Source organism: Alligator sinensis, unplaced genomic scaffold (assembly GCF_000455745.1).
Source record: "Alligator sinensis unplaced genomic scaffold, ASM45574v1 scaffold956_1, whole genome shotgun sequence".
NCBI classification, from domain to species: domain Eukaryota; kingdom Metazoa; phylum Chordata; order Crocodylia; family Alligatoridae; genus Alligator; species Alligator sinensis.
In genome coordinates, this window is record NW_005842496.1 from 943,747 (window position 1) to 959,982 (window position 16,236).

At 45.1% G+C, this 16,236-nt stretch overlaps 1 protein-coding gene across 2 annotated transcripts in view; it reads right to left on the bottom strand.

Moving 5' to 3' along the window:
- Window positions 1-16,236, bottom strand: part of STS (steroid sulfatase) — a 172,850-nt gene that overhangs the window by 135,313 nt on the left and 21,301 nt on the right. For both annotated transcript variants that reach the window (XM_006031320.2, XM_025212962.1), the window contains 2 exons: window positions 9,967-10,100; window positions 9,076-9,228 (listed from right to left, as the gene is read on the bottom strand). In XM_006031320.2, coding sequence (XP_006031382.1) covers window positions 9,076-9,221 — 146 coding nt within the window. In that variant the 5' untranslated portion in view covers window positions 9,222-9,228; window positions 9,967-10,100. The remainder of the gene's footprint in view (window positions 1-9,075; window positions 9,229-9,966; window positions 10,101-16,236) is intronic.

Consider the following 16,236-nt stretch of genomic DNA (forward strand, 5'->3'; position numbering starts at 1 on the left):
AAGTGTGGTGACCCAAAATGGAACCAGTGAGGCCTCACTAATACTGAATAAAGTGGAAGAAGCATAGCCCTTGCCTTTCAAGTGATACTCTTGTTAATGCAACCCAAGCATGGTACTGGCTTTCTTTGCAAAAAGAGCACACTGTTGGATTATATTCATTTTATGGTCCACTAATATCTCTTGGGTCCTTTTCTACAGCGCTGTAGCCTTGCCAGTCATTTCCCAATTTGTATTTCTATATTTGATTGTTCCTTCTTAAGTGCAGGATTTTGAACTTGTACTTACTAAATTTAATTTGTTTTGGACCATTTTTACATTTCATACAGGTCATCTGGAATCTTTAATCCTAATCTCAAAATATTTGCAACTCCAACCAGTTTGGTGTCATCTGCAAATTTGCTAATTAGTCCCACCCTTCAAATTATTAATGAAGATACTAAATGGTACCAGACCCAATACAACCATCTGGGAAACACAATTTAATAACCCCTCCCAAGCAGACATTGAACCATTGATGACTACTCCTTGATCATGATGATCCAACCAGTTATATATCCTCTTTACAAATGCTCCATCTAGACTGTGTTGCTTTAGCTTAAAATAAGTAAATAGTAAAATCAAAGCTCATAGAACAACAATATCTAAAGTTTCTGAGATAAATCTTGGATACCATACATGATTCTCCCTGAAACCTAAGAAAAATCATCATCTGATTTTAAAAGACTTATGCTCGGGTCCCGTTTCAACTCAAGCAACAGTTTCTGCTTTTCTCAAAAAAATGCATCAAGGCTCAAAATGGTAATTGTATGTATTTCTAAGGCACTCCTTAGGCATTTTCCAAGGTTCCCCTGGTGTGTCCCAGAAACCAATCCTATTTTGCACAGGAAGATGCACATAAAGCAGCATGGACTTGATTGTAAAGTATGGGTGACACCAACATTTTGCCCAACAACCTAATAGCTAAGGTGCTGCCCAGGATTAGGGAAGCCTGATACAAGGCTAACCTCATGCTAACCTAACTGCCCTGTCAACATCCCTTTACCCCAGCTGGACGCCTCAGTTTCCTGGCAGTGGGTCCCCACCTGCACTTGGTGGGACAAGTGGCTTCAAAATGGCCTTGTGCTCCACAATACAAGCAGAAGTTTGCTGCTTATTGCCAGTTCTTCTGTCTCTGACATGTGGGATCTCCCTGAATCAGCTCTGCCTGCTGATGGGGTTTGAGTACACAAAGGATGTTGCATTTCAATATCTGTCCAAGTCTTTCAGAAGAGGACTGGAGGTCTCTAGAAGTGGGGATATCCAGGTCAGGATGCTACCTGCAAGTAGGTTAATGATCAGTTCCACCTTGGCCTGGATTGTGGGTTGGGTATGGAGGCACAGCATAAACAGCAGGTGGCATAGATTTAGAAATCTCCAAAATGTCTTTGGATCCCCAGGGAACACTCAGGGAGCAGGACTTTGGGCTCATCTATGGCCCCTGCCACCAGAGGCGAGTCCCACTGCTGCCTGAGGGTTTCATTCTCATTTTGGAGATTCTTTCTCAGCATTTACCAGGCTCTAGCCTGGGCCTCCTCCAGGCAGCCTAACTCGTCCTGTTTTTTCATCCCCTGCAGTTGTTCAACAAGGGCTTGGATCCCCTGAACTGCCTGCTGGAAAATGGGTGATCACTTCCTGGGATTCAGGAGCTTCTGGGGCCTATGAAGGCAGAGTGGGATTCATACTCCCACTCCTGGGTTCTGTCCTGCAGATCTGAAAAGGATAGTCCAGGAAACTGTTAGGGATTGGGTGTGGATTGGCTGACCTAGTGGTTAAGCACCTGAAGTACAGGTGCAATCCAGGTTGGCTTCCCATGAGCTGGGGGAGGGGTGGGGGTTGCAGAGGAAGGGTTATGGAGGGGCCTTGCACTGAAACTGGAACCAGGAACTGTAGCTGAAGTCAAGACTGACAGGGGTAAAAAGCTGGAGCCTGAGAAAAGATAAGCTGAGGGTCCACTAGGATGACAAACCAAAAGCCAGAGGTCAAACCAGAATGAGGGGTGCCAATGGTCCTACCAGAATTAGAAGCTCGAATTAAAAATTCAGAGTCAGCAAGAAGCACACAAAGGGTCAGGACCAAGGACTTTAACTTTTGCCTGGCCAAGGATACTGGAGGCTGGGCCTGGCTTTTAAGGGGTGGAGCAGGTGGGGCCTATTGCCTATGGTTTCAGGGGACTGGCTGGCCCAACTCCCTCACTCATCCAGCTAGGACAGGCACAGCTTTGGGCTTGCTGCAAGTAGCGCTTGTTCAGTGGATAAATTGCCCTGCTTCCCTATTTTAAGCTGACCATGTCTGGACTCTGCTCTGGCCTCATTAGATTCATCCCCACTTAGCTAGTGCCCTCCCAGGCTTTAAAGCAGCAGCTCTCAACATTTTTTAGACTCAAGGATAGGCTTGGATGCCTTTGCAAAATTCAAGCTCTTAGTTTTCACTCTCTTTTTGACTACAGAGAAATAAGAAAGCTGTTTTTCTGTTGCAAGGAACTAAAAAAGACCCCCAAAAAACACAGCTGTGGATTTCCATTTGAAATCTTTGGGTTTATCTTGAGAAACATGTTTGTAAACCAAACAGTGCTAACACTGTGTGGCACCCTGGGGCATCCTTGAAAGGATCTCAAGGCACCTCAGGGTGTCATAGCACCCTGGTTAAGAACCACTGCTTTTGAGTTCCTTCCCTGCACCTTCTCTTTAACAGCTCAGGCTGACAGGAGCTCTTTTTCTACCTGAGGTCAGGACTAGACTGAATCCCAAGCCCTTGGCTCAAGGTTATGTGGCTCCTTTCTCCTCCCACTCCCAGTCATGACCTGCATTCCTGACAAGCAGCCCGCGTGCTGCTAATTTCCCTAAATCTGCAGTCTTGTACACTAGTGCCTGTAGTTTGCAGAATGACTCTAGTAGTCCTTTTCTGTGCTGCATGAATATTTGCTAGGCCACTTGTACGTGTGACATGGACTTAGTTCTCCCTAAATTGAAATGGTGGGGTTTTAATTGTTGGGTTTTTAATTGTTACAATTAAAAACCCACCGTTTCAATTTAGGGGTTTCATCACTGTTACAGTGAGGGGCCTGATTCTTTTTTTTTTTTTTGGCAGAGCCTTCTCGTGGCCAGGGGGGCGATCTGACTCTGGGCCCTGAGCTGCTTGGAACCAGCACCTGGGGGATGTTGCCACCATGGAGGAAAGGACTGGAGCCCCCTGCGGCTCAGATGATGCTGGCAGCTTGCCCTAAGGCTGTGGGTAGAATCCGTCAAAAACCAAAAAACCAAAAAAGGCTTGGGCCCCTTGCCGCTTTTTTTTTCCCCCAGAGGAGCAAGCTGCCAGTGGGCCAAGCAGCCCGAGCTGCAGGGGGCCCCAGTCCTTATCTCCATGGCAACCACTCCCCCTGGGGTCAGCCGAGTGGGTTGCTAACAGGATGGGTGCTGGCTCCAAGTTGGGGCAGCACCCAGCCCAATAACAGCCCACCTGGGCAGTCCTAGGGGCCGCTGCCACTGTGGAGGAAAGGACCAGGCCCCCCACAACTCAGACGCTGCTGGGAAGGTGGCAGGAGGGTGACAGGATATGCTGGCAGTCGAAGAAGGTAGCAGGGATGGTGCACTGGACGCTGGAAAACCGCTAAGCTAAAGCTTCTGCCAGCCCCCCCCAGGCTTCCAGTGCTCCATGCACTGTCCTCCACCACCTTCTTTGACCACCAGCCCACTCTCCTGCTGCCTCCCTGTGCTGCCCCAGGGATAAGATGGGTGTGTTGACAGCTGGAGATGGCACTGGGAATGGTGCATGGGGAGCTGGAAGCCCAGCAGGAGGGATCGGGTTTGGATGCATTGCTGCAATTTGTTACATAAGTAAATTAAAATATATATTGGGATGTATTCTAGTTTGCTACGTAACGGTGTACGTGTACCCCCTGAAAGTCCCGGTGCACCCCCTGTCATGCACTGTTCCCTACTTAGGCGATGGGCACGGGGGGCAGGCAGGAGTGCTGGTGCCCCCTCTGTGAGCACTGGTCAAGGTGTGGGAGCACTGAATGAAGTGGCCGCTTCCAGTGCCGGGTGAAGCAGCTGCTTCCAGGTGAGTGTGATCAGCCATGGGATCCCCCCTCCCCCACTGTTGGTGCAATCGGCTGTGGGGGGACCTCCCCCTGGTTGCTGGGGGGGCATGTGTGGCACCAGTCACCCAATATATATTTTAGTTTACTATATAAGAAATTGGAGCAATACATCCATCCCTGAGCCCTCCTGCTGGGCTTCCAGCTCCCCATGCACTGTCCCCAGTGTCTTCTCCAGCCACCAACACACCCAGCTTACCCCTGGGGCAGCAAAGGGAGGCAGCAGGAGGACGGTTGGGTGGGCTGGCAGTCAGACAAGGTGGTGGAGGACAGTGCATGGAGTGCTGCAAGCCCGGGGGGGGCTTGCACAAGCTTGGGTTTAGCGGGCTTCCAGTGTCCACTGCACCATCCCTGCCACCTTCTCCAGCTGCCAGCACACACAGTCACAAGGTTTCCTCTAAGCTGCGCGCATGTGCGGCCATGCACGATTAAAAACCTTGCCACGTGCCAACTTTTTAATGCTGCACACCCGCCTGGAGAGAAGCTGGGCGCGGAGTGTGGCGGAGGCACCAGGGCCAGTATGGGACAATTACCGAAGGTAAGCTCCTCACTCCTCATGCAGGGCAGGCAGTGGCTCCTCCCTGAGACAAGGCGAGGCGGAGATGGGGGCTGGCTTGGGCTCTGCTGGCTCTGGGGAACTGCTCCACACCCCTGCATTGCCTTGGGGAGCGAGAAAGCACATGGCATCAGGGCTGGAGAGTGGCACAGTTCCCCAGAGCTGGCAGAGCCTGCGGAGCAGTTCCCTGGAGCCGGCAGAACCCATGCTAGCCTCCAGCCCCAGCCTCAGCCCCAGCCCCCATCCCTGCCTTGCCTCACTTCGGGGAGGAGCCACTGCCTACCCCGTGTGAGGAGTGAGGAGCTTACCTTCGGTAAGTGTCCCGCATCAGCCCTGGTACCTCCCTTTCAGTTCTATCAATTGATTGTGTCTGGCCCATGGCTGAGCCACAGCACTCCACTACACTACTCTGGGCAGCAGTTGGCATAGAGAAGGGTGGTGGTTGAACCCTGCCCACTCCCATCTGGACACTTACTATGGGACACTTACCGGTGGACTGTGCCAAAAGGGGGAGGCGGGAGCGGAGCGGCGTGCTCACGGACCTAAGTGGCACACTCATGGACCACTACTCCTTAGAGGGAACATTGCCCAGTCACCCTCCTGCTGCTTAATGTACATGTTCAGTGGCATATTGCACTGTAAATAACATAACAACATCATTTACAGCACAATATGCCACTACACATGTACATTGTGACAAAATTAAACCACAATATGCCATCACATATGTAACGTGATGTAATTAAACTGCAATAAAAGGGCAATTAAACTGCTAAAAAAGGCAATTTTATCATGTGCACAAGTGGCCCTGGGCTGTACCTTTATTCTTAAAGTAATAGGAGCCCTTGTTCTCCATTGAATGAAATTTTGTGCCTATATGGTTGTATTAAATTGCTTCTGAGCATGTGTAGTAGGCCAGGTCTAGTCACTTAAGGTGGAATTCTATTTTCTGTTCTGCTCCTCAATGACAGTATGCTAGCTATGTACCTGGCCACTGCATTGGACTCTGGATTGTAGACCCATCAGCATGAGTGCTTAGACTGTGCTTGTGCAGTATGCTACATACTGGCTGGGCACTTATGAGTGTACTGCAGGATAAATCTAGGGAAAAAATATTGCCATGGTGGGGGGAGGGAGAGGGCCTTTCCATGTTTTAGTCCCACTAGTAAGTAGCTAGGGAACTTTCCCAGGAAGCCACAGAAATTGGTTTTAGAGCTGTTTCACCCAGCTGAGGTTTGAACCTGCATTTTTTGCTGACTTCCTGGCAAAGTGATAAAACATCTATACTACAGAATAAGCATTTTCTCAGGCCTTCCTCAGTGTTCCTTTTTATGCTGAACCACTGTCCATTGCTTTTAAAAGTCATTAGATAAAATGCGGGGCAGAGCTGTAATGCTACCCTGAACATCCACAGGTAGCAAATAGTGGAATGACCTTCAGGGAAGGTTAGCTGTGAAATAAGCAGGGGTAACTGATGAATATAACTCTGATGAATAAGCAGTCACAGACCAAGCAGCAGGAGCACCAGCAGGATGTGGTGAGGACAGCAGATGGCAATGCTTTCTATCCTGAAAAGCCACATATATCCTTTGATGGTAGAGTAACATGGCAAATAGAAGTCACCACTATAATAAGCATGCCTAGTCCCTAGCCCTGGGTCTACATGTCCTCAACAGTGGAACAAACAGAAGAGGATATTATAATTATTGCCACCCACTACACATAAAGGATGGCAAGGGGGCCAGGAAACCCTCTTGGCTGAACAGGGAAATCCAGGAAAGCCTAGGGATGAAAAAAGAGGTATACATCCTGTGGAAGCAGGGGGTAGCCACCAAGGAGGAATATACCTATTTGGTTCACACTTGCAGGTATTTAGTAAGAAAGGCCAAAGCAGCAGTGGAACTCAGGCTGTCAACAAAAATTAAGGACAACAAAAAGCCCTTTTTCAGGTATATAGGGAGCAAAAAGAGAGTGCAGGGTAACAAAGGACCCCTATAGACAGGCTAGAGCAATTAGTGACAGAGAGGAGGGACAAAGATGAGCTCTTCAATGAGTTTTTTGCATCGGTATTCCTGAACACAGATAAGACATATTACCAAACTGGACGATAGACAGGCACATGGGAGACACCGGCCCACCAACGGTTAGTGTCGACCTAGTGAAGGGACACTTGGAAGGTGGCTTACTGTGTTCAAGTCAGTAGGCCCAGATGATCTTCATCCAAGGGTGCTGAAAGAATTGGCCGGTGTCATAGCAGAACCACTGACAAAACTGTTTGAGCACTCGGGGCAGGTCCCAGGGGACTGGAAAAGGGCCAATGTAGTCCCTATTTTCAAAAAGGGGAAGCAGGAAGATCCAGGTAACTATAGACTGGTTATTCTCACCTCCATCGTTGGGAAAACCTTTGAAAAAATTGTTAAGGAATACATTTGTGTGAGTCCAGCAGGAAAAGTAATGTTGAAGGGCAACCAGTATGGATTCATAGTAGGTAGATCCTGCCTGCCTGACAAACCGTGTTTCTTTTTAGGACCAGATCACAAACTGCATAGATGCAGGAGTTGAAATGGATGTCATATACTTGGCTTTTAAAAAAGCCTTTGATATGGTGTCACATCCCAGTCTCATAAAAAAAAATGACTGGCTGTGACGTAGATGATTACACAGTCAGATGCGTGGCAAATTGGCTAATGGGACGCACCCAGACAGCAGTGGTGGACAGGTAGGTATCGAACTGGAAGGATGTGGGCAGTGGTATCCCACAGGGCTTGGTCTTTGGGCCAGCGCTGTTCAACATCATCATCAATGATTTGTACAAGGGAGTAGAGAACACGCTATCCAAATTCACGGATGACACCAAATTATGGGGCAAGGCAGACACACTGGAGGGCAGGAAGAGGATTCAGGTGGATTTGGACAAGCTGGAAAATTGGGCACAACAAAATAGGATGCCGTTTAAAAAGGATAAGTGCAGAGTACTGCATCTAGGGAGAAGGAATCATCAACACACATACAGATTGGGGGATATAACTTTCTAAGCAGCACAGCAGCAGAAAGGGATCTTGGAGTCATAGTTGACTCAAAGATGAACATGAGTCAACAATGTGATGAAATGATCAATAAAGCTAACTGCACTCTATCATGCATTAATAGTTGCATCATGAACAGGTCTAGGGAGGTGATACTTCCCCCTATGCAGCACTGGTAAGGCCACAGCTGGAATACTGCATTCAGTTTTGGGCGCCACACTTCCAGAGGGGTGAGGATAGCTTTCAGAGGGTCTAGAGGAGAGCCACTGAAATGATTAGGGGCCTGCAGGATAGGTCCTATGAGGAGAGGTTGAGGGATCTGGATCTCTTTGGCCTGCTGAGAGGGGATTTGCTGGCTGTCTACAAATTTGCTGAGGGGGGTGGGGTGGAGGGGGAGAGGGGCAGCAAGGAATAGGAGATATTCTGTTTACCAAGGCACCCCTTGGAGTAACTAGAAACAATGGTCACAAACTGACAGAGAGGAGATTTAGACTAGACATTAGGAAGAACTTCTTGACAGTGAGGGTTACCAGAATACGGAATGGGTTTCTAAGGGAACTGGTGCTCTCCCCTTCCTTGGAGGTCTTTAAGAGGAGACTGGACAAACACCTGGCTGGGGTCATCTGACCCCAGCCCTCTTTCCTGCCAAGGATGGGGAGTCGGATTTGATAATCTGCTGAGGTCTGTTCCAATCCTGAAAAACTATGAAATCTATTAAATAATCTTAATGGCTGCAGGAGAGGATGAAGACTGCAGTGGAATGAGATCCCAAGTTGTCTTGGTCTCCTTGCCATTAGATCAAGGTCCCATTCTGTCAAGAGCTGTGTAGAAGCTAAGGTGCAGCAGCTTTCCATGATAAAAGAATTCATGCACAGACGTATTCCATGAAAATTACAGACTGCTCCAAAATATATTGTTTGCAATTTTCATTTCAAATTGTGTTAAAAGAAAATTATCCATCATATTTTTTTCATTGGACTATAATTGATTTTTGTTTTGTTTTGTTTGTAATTTAGAGCTCTTTACTGGTGTAAATATATTTATCTAAGCATCTCCTTATGATCACAGAAAGAAAATGAAAACAAAGTTAAATAGTCTAATGCTGTAGAAATAGTGTTAATGTATCCATGCAAAATGAACCTTGTTGTAACTGTAAACATTGTGTTGTTTAAATATGTATTTAAACATGCATTACATGTTTATATAGTATACAATATTACTGATAATATAATATTTTAATATGTATACAATAAAAATAATTTAAAATATTTTTATGTCTTAACTTACTTTTAAGACAAATATAATATATATATGAGTCTTAACACGCAGTGCTACTTCCCCAAAGCATATTGTCATACCTTAAAGTTTTGTTCCCATAGCATCCCAGGTCTCCTATACCAATGTCATCAGCCATGATTAAAATGAAGTTGGGATTTGAAGTTCTGTTACTATCAACATTCTCCATGACACACTGATAAAAGACTAGAAGTAAAAGAAATCTCATCTTCCTCCTGGTGGGTAAGAACAATCACAAAACATTAAAGATAAATACCTTTATTTGTCTTAGTGGTTTCTCTCTTTCTGCAACATTATTATCCTGGCTATTACAGTAAGAAAAAAATGATGAAGATAAAGTATTGTGGCTTTTGAACTGACTTGTACAGTCAAAGTAGAAAATGTGATCTTGTTTTATCTTCCATATAGCTCTTTTTTAAAAGTATCTATAAAGTATTTTCCATCTCTTTTAGCAGATGTATATCCAAGTAAGCCACCTGCAAAGTATTTATCTCATTACCTCCTCACACTGGTCCATATACAGGATGAAAACTCTACTAAAATGGGATGATGTACTGTAATTGCCTAAAAGAGAGGAGGATTAGACTTGATGAGCCAGGTATTACTTTCCAGTCTTATTACTGTGTTCTATTACAGCGGTGGCCAACCTGTGACACAAGTGCCGTAAGTGACAAGAACAGTTTCTGTGTGTTGCATGTGGCAGAAAGGGGAGGGGACAGGAATATAGCAGCAGATAGGGCAGGAAATAGAAAGCAGAGCAGAAGATCGAGCAGGAAGTACAGAGTAGGGAGCAGAAAACAGAGCAGCAGATTAGCCAGAAAAAGGGGATTGAAGTAGCACTTGGGGAGGACGTGGGGCTAATGGCGGCAACCCTACCAAAAAAAGGTCCTCCCTCCTCCTGTTCTATTAGATCATGGTAGCATATTTCATTAGTATAAAAGCTCAGTTCCTACCTTTTTTTCCAGCTCCTGTTCTAGGTCCTTTCTTCATTTGAACCAGGCAACTTTTTTCTCAAGGCTGTCTCACCCAAGTGGATCTAAAAGTTCTACCTTTTCTTGACCTTGACTTTCCAATCTTTTCTTTACAGCTGCGAAGAAAATGCCACATGATAGAATTTCTGTTTCTTTCTAGCTTGCTTTCCTTATAAACCTAGGCAATTATACACACACAATAATTTATAATTAAGGGACTTTTTTACAAGGTCAAGTACTCAAAATTTAGAAAAAGCTAGAACCAAATTTTCCTGTGAAAACCTAATTAAGCTCCTTGTGGGCACACATTATGATATGGTCTTTAATTCTATGATTTTATAGCTTTTTCTTCATGAACAGTAACTGTGCAAGACAACTTTTTTTTAACCTTAGAAGCAATAGAAAGCAGAAGACCTTCCTAATGTTGGAACATTTGGTTCTAGGGAGTACAGATACTGTAAAATCTGAAGCTTAGTTATTTAGTCATTTCATTTGGGAACACCTATAAATTTTCACACTAGCTGCAAATTTAGTCTCCACTCCCTTCCAGCACACAGCAAGACAACTGTGCTAGAGACAATTCAACACCATTTAAAATTTCGGGGACATAGCATAATTCTGTTGTACTCCTATGCTATCATGAGTCTGTTCAGGTAGATGCTGAATTATTTGTTTGGCACATACAAGAAATTTATAAGCTCACAACTATAAGTCAAGTGCAACAGGTGAAAAATAAAATCTTTGCTCTTAAGAAAGCTCTAACAATTTGCATTTAGCTAACCTTATTTATCTTATTTGATTTGCCAATGTACTATAACTATTTATGTTATTAAAACCAGGGATGCACTTCTGGAACTAACAGATACATTGTTTATATGAATCAAGTGCATCAGAGTATGCTGTGACGACTTTCACAAACTCTGATTACCAAGTTTAAGTTAATTGGGAAAATAACAAAACACAAAAAACAAGTCTGCAATTTACTTAGATTATATGGTCCAGAGCAAAGAACGCTTTTTTCTACCTGTGGTGAAGTCAAAATGTAGCCAAAATGATCAAAACAAGCTTGCAACTGATGAAAATCTGAGTTTTGAGAGACTTTTGTTTTTAAAAAAAAATAAAGAAATGGAACAAAGTGGATATCATTTCTTAGCAGTTGTCTGACTACTATTTACCTATGTGTCAGTACAATCCTAAGTTTGGATAGATACTAAAATAAAACTATAAACTGCCTAATAAAGTAACAGCTACCAAATTAACCTCTAAATACTTTTTTTTTTTCTAGAAGTATCATGTTGCCTTTTATTTTTAAAATATTTCCTATAATGGTGAGCTGATAACAGCTGCTCCCTTGGAAATACTACTGGAGCATCCTTTGTACATTTGTTAAAAGACCTACACTGGTTGGAGTTTACCAGGGACTGATTCTCTAAGGATAAGACCCTTAGATTTCCTTACTGCAGCACAACAACAATTTGGTAACTGTAAACATATACTTCCCATCACTCTAGGACCAGTTACATAAATGTTTTCCTCCTTGGTTCACAAGCTGTTTTAATACTTTATATTGCTTTTCTTCTTCTGAACTGATGTTCATTTAGTGAAAGCACCTAGAAGGAGGGAAAGACTTACAGAACTCCTCTCCCACCCTAACTGCAAAATAAAAAATAATCAACATAATAAAGAAAAACTTTATCTGACTTCCCTTAAAGCTAGCAGATTCACTTTCACTTTTCTGAAAGTGATATGACTAGTGAGTAGAAAAATGGAACCCAGAAGAGCTTCTTCTGAATGTGGGGCAAGAAAAGGGATAAATATATTAGGTGTAAAATGCTAGCATTCTGAATCGGTGGTCTTTTAAATTAAATCCACTTTTACACAGTTGTAAATGGCTGTCATTTCTAAGTGTCAGAAAAATTAAGCTTTGGAATAGTCTTCCAGGAAAGGTGGTGGGGCAGGAACACAAATTATTTTTAGGCTGGACAGGGCACCTTTATGGAACAGTTGGTATGGTAGAACAGGAAATTCTGCCTCAGTCAGTATGCGTGATATGTGAAGTCATGTGTTTATTGTTTTCAGGTTGAGGTATACTTGTAGCTCCCTTGAAATGTGGAAGATGTCTTGCAATCCTATGGCTCTGGCCTTTTCCTGGTTGGCAGCTAGGACCAGGAAGGATTCACTTTACCCCAAAAAGCTACTGGTTTCTAGGGGTTTTATTTTTGTTTTTGTCTTCCTCTGAAGCATTGGGACCTCAGCCACAGTGAAGGCTAGCGATTTTGGACTGGGATGCACTATCGATTCTGCTAGTGTGTTTAAAACTCAGAAATTTCTAACTAGAGGATTTTGTTCTTTTGCTTACAGCCATATAAATCAGCAAAAAGTCAAGAAGGAATTTTCCCATTAGATCAGGCTGGCACAGCCCCAGTCTGATCTTCCTTCCTCTGTGTGGAGCATCATCCTCTTCTTACGATCTTCTAAACCTGTAACAACCAAATCTTTCCCTGACATTGCAGTACCTAGGCATTGGCTCAGCATGTTAATCTCACCTGATTTTACTTAAGGCAGGATATGGTAGTGTTCACATTTTGGGTATTGTGCCTGGTAGTTTTGTGTAGCTGAAGTAGTGATTTGGTGGATTCCTTGAGTCAATTATTGCCTGTAAACATGGAATTGGATGACCCAGTCCTATTGTTCCTGTCAGCCAGCTTGGGTACTAAAAGCAGTATAGACCAGGGGAAGGCAATTATTTTGGGTGGAGGGCTGCTTACCCAGTTGTGGGTAGCCCTGCCCCTTGACAGGTGCCCCCTGGTCACCATCTTGGGACCAGTTTCCCACAGGCAGCCCCATGCAGGCTGTGAGCAGCTACAGTGTGGGGCACCAGCCACGGAGCAGGCGAGGGGCCACTTTTCCCATGTTCAGCTTTTCCCCTGGCCCTCTTTCCTGTGCTCCTCCCCTGCCTTTCCTCCCGCTTACCTGAGGTTCCCGTGCCGGGGCAGCCACATGGTCCCAAGCCAGAAGCCAGGGCTGGGGCTGGGGGGCCAGGGCCAGGTGGGCCCTGCTGTTGTGGGAGTCCGCTGGGCTTCTCCTGTGTCCTACTGCCCCTGGCTCCAGTCAGTTTTTACAGGAACCATGGGCCAATAAATATTAATTTTCTAAATTTTTAGGTGCCCTGCGGGCTGGATGGAATAGCCTCGCAGGCCGTATTTTGCCCACCCATGGTATAGACACATTACTTCTGCCATGAAACAGGTTATATTAATCTGGGCAGAGTGCTACACTGCTTCTTGTACCCAAGCTAGTTCAGATATCTCTGTACAGCACAGCTTTGTACTATACAGACACTCACTAATTGTTTCAACTTTTCAATTCCTCCTCTGAAAATGGTGATAATAGCACTTCCCTTTCTCACAGAATTATTGACATTGAAGAGCAGAAAGTGTTGAGAAACTATAGTGTAAAACCATGTAAGAAGCTAAGATATACAGAAATTAAGAATTTGACATCGTTTCAAATCTATGGTATTTCTGTTAAAATACCTTCTTATCACAGATATAAGGCCTTCAAATAGTTAAAAAAAAAATCATCCATATGTAATTTTTATATTTTTTGCTAAACACTCAACTAAATATTACCTCCATAATTCATGTAGCTGTTTTCAAAATTACAGTTTTTATTTTGCAAATAATCCCATTTTCTAATGAATTATAAGAACCAGAGTTTCATAATTCTTTTAGCTGTTTTTGCTTTCCACAGATGCACTGCTGCCTATATTATAGGTGTGTTGGTGGTTTGGCTACTGATAAAAGAGGCAGAGGACAAATCTGCAGGCCAGCTTTTTTTGACTGTAGCCAAAAAAGATCCTCTGGCATTTCTGGCTGCCCATTGTAGGATAGTATAATCTGACTGGGTAAGAACCACTGGGGGAAGATAAATAGCAAGTCTTTCCTGGATCCCTTTTACCCTCTGCCAGTTCTCTCTGATCAAACCCATGTATTTCTATGTTTAGTACTAACAAACACTTTCTGCTTGTTTAGTTTCAGTTTTCTTTGCCTTTCTGGAACAACTAGGCTAAGTACAGACATTCAAAAAGCCCAAGGTGGAATCTGTGCGGGCCGGGAGCGACCCGAGCCCTTTTCCACGCTGCACGCGGGCTGTGGCCAGCAGCCCGGGCACGCCGGGTCGGAGAGGGAAGGCCGTCGAGCTGGAATTAGGCACAGATGCGTATCGGTAGTTTTAAAGATTGTTTACTTACACCGAGATGGCAGTGGTGTAGGCTGGAAAACTTGATTGAGTTGCAGTTACAGACAGACAACACAGACGGTCTCGTGGAGGTTGCTAGGCTCCACGGTGCAGAGCTCCGGATGCTCTGGGTGAACGAGCCACCAAAATAGAAATCGTAAATACGTCTTATAAAAGTCGCGTTCGAAGACGGGAAGAGGTGGGCGGTGGATCAGGCCGCCAAGCTCCTCTGGATCTCACACAGGGTTTCCCGAGCCCCCACGAGATGGATGGGGGGTCCTCTTTGGCTTGGGCGGAAACTGCTCAAGCCTCTTATACGGCTAACAGGCCAATCGCTAGCCGCCACGTGTGAATAATTTAACACTAGCCAATCACGGGGAACGAATTTGCATACCGGTGGCGGAAACTCTTTTGCACCGTGCATTCCTCTTGCAACTCAAGCAATGCACCTTGCAAAAGAAGCTGCAGAAAAGGCGGGAAACTCATCCCTGCACCGGGGTTTTTCTTTGCAACAGGAAACACTCCCGTGTAATGCTCTGCAACTTGGCGGGGATAATTCTGGTGCTGAAGCGCACACACAATCATGCCTTTTGGGTCATGACAGAATCAAGCTAAGTTATGCAGTTTTCTGTAAGTGGCATAGTTTAGATCAGTAGCGAACAGAACACACATTTGCCCTTTGGGAGGGAGGGAGAAGCAGGGCTGGCAAATTTTAGAACAGGTTCCACCATTGTTTAATGAGCCTATGAGTGCGTGCCAAACTTCTGTTGTGTTACGGATCTAAACCAGTTCTGTGCACCAAACTGTGTTCTGTTACAGGTATAGACTAGTTTTTGATCACTTATACTAGTAAAAGTATAATGTACCTGGCCCTTGGGACCAGCCTTTAGGTCTACAGTGATTCCTATGGTGTCAATTAACCAAAATTTGTTTTCTTGTGATACTGAAGGGAGAATGTCTGATATCTTTACTGTCCAAAAATATCTCCTTATTATTTTCCTACTTTGCTTTCCTTACTTCATGATCACAATAAGAAAACTACCTTCTCATGCTCTTTTGTACTGTCTAAAGTTGTGAACTGTTGTGAACTGACTGGAAAAGGGCCAATGTGGTTCCCATTTTCAAAAAAGGGAGGAAGGAGGAACCAGAAAACTATCGGCCAATCAGTCTTACCTCAATCCTGGGTAAGCTTTTTGAAAGAATTATACTGGCGCATGTCCACGAGGGGCCAGCAGGGGAGATTATGCTTAGGGGCAACCAACATGGGTTCATTAGAGGCAGGTCCTGTCAGACCAACCTGGTGGCCTTCTATGACCAGGTCACAAAATCCTTCAATGCAGGGGTAGCAGTGGACGTAGTCTTTCTGGACTTTAGGAAGGCCTTCGACATTCTTTCACCCCATTCTCATGAAAAAACTAGGAGACTATGGCGTCGACACCTACACAGTCAAATGGCTCACTAACTGGCTGAAGGGCCGCACCCAGAGAGTGGTGGTGGACAGGTCTTATTCGACATGGAGGGATGTAGGCAGTGGGGTCCCTCAGAGCTCGTTCCTCAGGCCTTCACTGTTCAACATCTTCATCAGTGACTTGGACGAGGCGGTGAAAAGCACCCTGTTCAAATGCGCAGACGTGCATCCCTAAGATGTGGGGAGAAGTGGGCATGCTAGAAGGGAGGAATAGGCTGCAATTGGACCTAGACAGGTTACAGGGGTGGGTGGATGAGAACAGGATGGGTTTCAACACTGACAAATGCAAGGTACTGCACTTGGGGAGGAAGAACCAGCAGCATACCTACAGGCTGGGAAACTCCCTTCTCGTCAGAGCAGAGGCAGAAAAGGATCTTGGAGTCATTACTGATGCCAAAATGAACATGGGTCAACAGTGTGGGGACGCGGTCAGGAAGGCGAACCGTACCTTGTCATGCATCCACAGATGCATCTCAAGGAGGTCCAAGGAGGTGATCCTCCCCCTCTATGCAACACTGGTCAGGCCGCAGTTGGAGTACTGCATC